At 61.7% G+C, this 1,374-nt stretch overlaps 1 protein-coding gene across 1 annotated transcript in view; it reads left to right on the forward strand.

The window, feature by feature from the left end:
• MUC5B (mucin 5B, oligomeric mucus/gel-forming) overlaps positions 1-1,150 on the forward strand; it is a gene marked incomplete at its 5' end in the record, with an annotated part of 25,547 nt that extends 24,397 nt beyond the window's left edge. Inside the window, 2 exon segments of the mRNA XM_006165762.2 lie at positions 32-140; positions 772-1,150. Coding sequence (XP_006165824.1) covers positions 32-140; positions 772-973 — 311 coding nt within the window.
• Between the last annotated feature and the right edge of the window lie 224 nt (positions 1,151-1,374).

Here is a 1,374-nt window from a genome sequence, read left to right on the forward strand (position 1 = left end):
AGCAGCGCTCTGCCTTCGCCTCTCTTCCCAGACTCTTGTCAAGTCCGTGTCAACACAACCGTGCTGCGGCATGGGGACTGCGTGACCAACGGTGCAATCAACATCACTTTCTGCGAGGGCTCCTGTCCCGGAGTGTCCAAGTGAGTGGACTCCTTTCCCTCCCTGCGAGTGTGTGTCTGTTATCGGCCCTCCCACTGGGCAGGGCCTGTACCCACTGCCAGTCCCCTGGTGTCCCACGGGGCCCGTTGCTGGGAAGCGCCCTGCTCTGGGTCAGGAGTTTCCACGCCTGCTACAAGAAGGAGGGAAGGGGCTCCCAGCCCGCCCATCTGGAGCTGCTCTCCCACCAGGCCTAGGTGAGGTGGGTTGACACAGGGGACAGAAGAGCACTCTGGCTGCTGTGTCTCTTGGTCCTATGTCCAAGGGTCTGTGGGGCACTGTCTGCCTGGGGGGGGCAGGCAGGGTCAGAGCCTTCTGTGGGCCCCCAGACGGCTCCAGCTGTGAGCAGATGTGGTGGGAGAGGCAGGAGGAAGGTCAAGGCTGGCTCGCGGGCCTGGGACAGATGCTCCAGGGTCTGCCCAGGGTCAGCAAGGTCCAGGGAAGAGAACCACAGAAGGGCCTGGAAGGTAAAGTAGTTTCAAAGTGACTCCAAGAACCCCGAAAGCAAGCACAGGCCCACTGTGGACAGGAGAGGCAGCTGTCCTGAAACCCTATGGCTGAAAGAGCCCCCTGGGTCCTAATGTGGCAGGTCCTGAGGGCAGCCCCTATGTGCAGGTACTCAGAGGAGGCTCAGACCTTGCAACACGAGTGCACCTGCTGCCAGGAGAGGCGGGCCCACGGGGAGGCGGTGAGCATGCGGTGTCCTGACGGCACAGCCATCGTGCACACCTACACCCACGTGGACGAGTGTGGCTGCGCGCCGTCCTGCCTTCCCTTGCCTATGGCTCCCACGGACACCCTAGACACTCCATCTTAGGGCTCTGACCCTGCTCCCATGTTGCTCCTGGAGCCAGGACATGCATTGCCTGGCCATGAAAACCTTAGTTTTCACACTCCGTGGAGTCCACAAAAACCTTCTGTGACTCCCACTGCCTCTGCCCCACCTTTGGCCTTCGGCACCCTGGAGGGTGAAGGGCCAGCAAGGATCCACTTGAAGAGGGCATCAGGCGGGGGTCTGGCTCTCAGAGAACCTCTGGCCTGTCTGGGCCACCTGCCCTGCCTTCAGGCCTCACCCCCTCATCCAAACAGCTGCCACTCCAATCCAGCCTTCTGGGGTGTCATCGGGATGCCCTGGAGTGATGTGCTGCTCTCCAAAGTGGCCATGCCCATGCACTCCACACAGCAAAGCCCCATGGAGCGCAGACTGCTGACCACACC

This window comes from Tupaia chinensis, unplaced genomic scaffold, assembly GCF_000334495.1.
Source record: "Tupaia chinensis unplaced genomic scaffold, TupChi_1.0 Scaffold144019_1, whole genome shotgun sequence".
Taxonomy (NCBI): domain Eukaryota; kingdom Metazoa; phylum Chordata; class Mammalia; order Scandentia; family Tupaiidae; genus Tupaia; species Tupaia belangeri.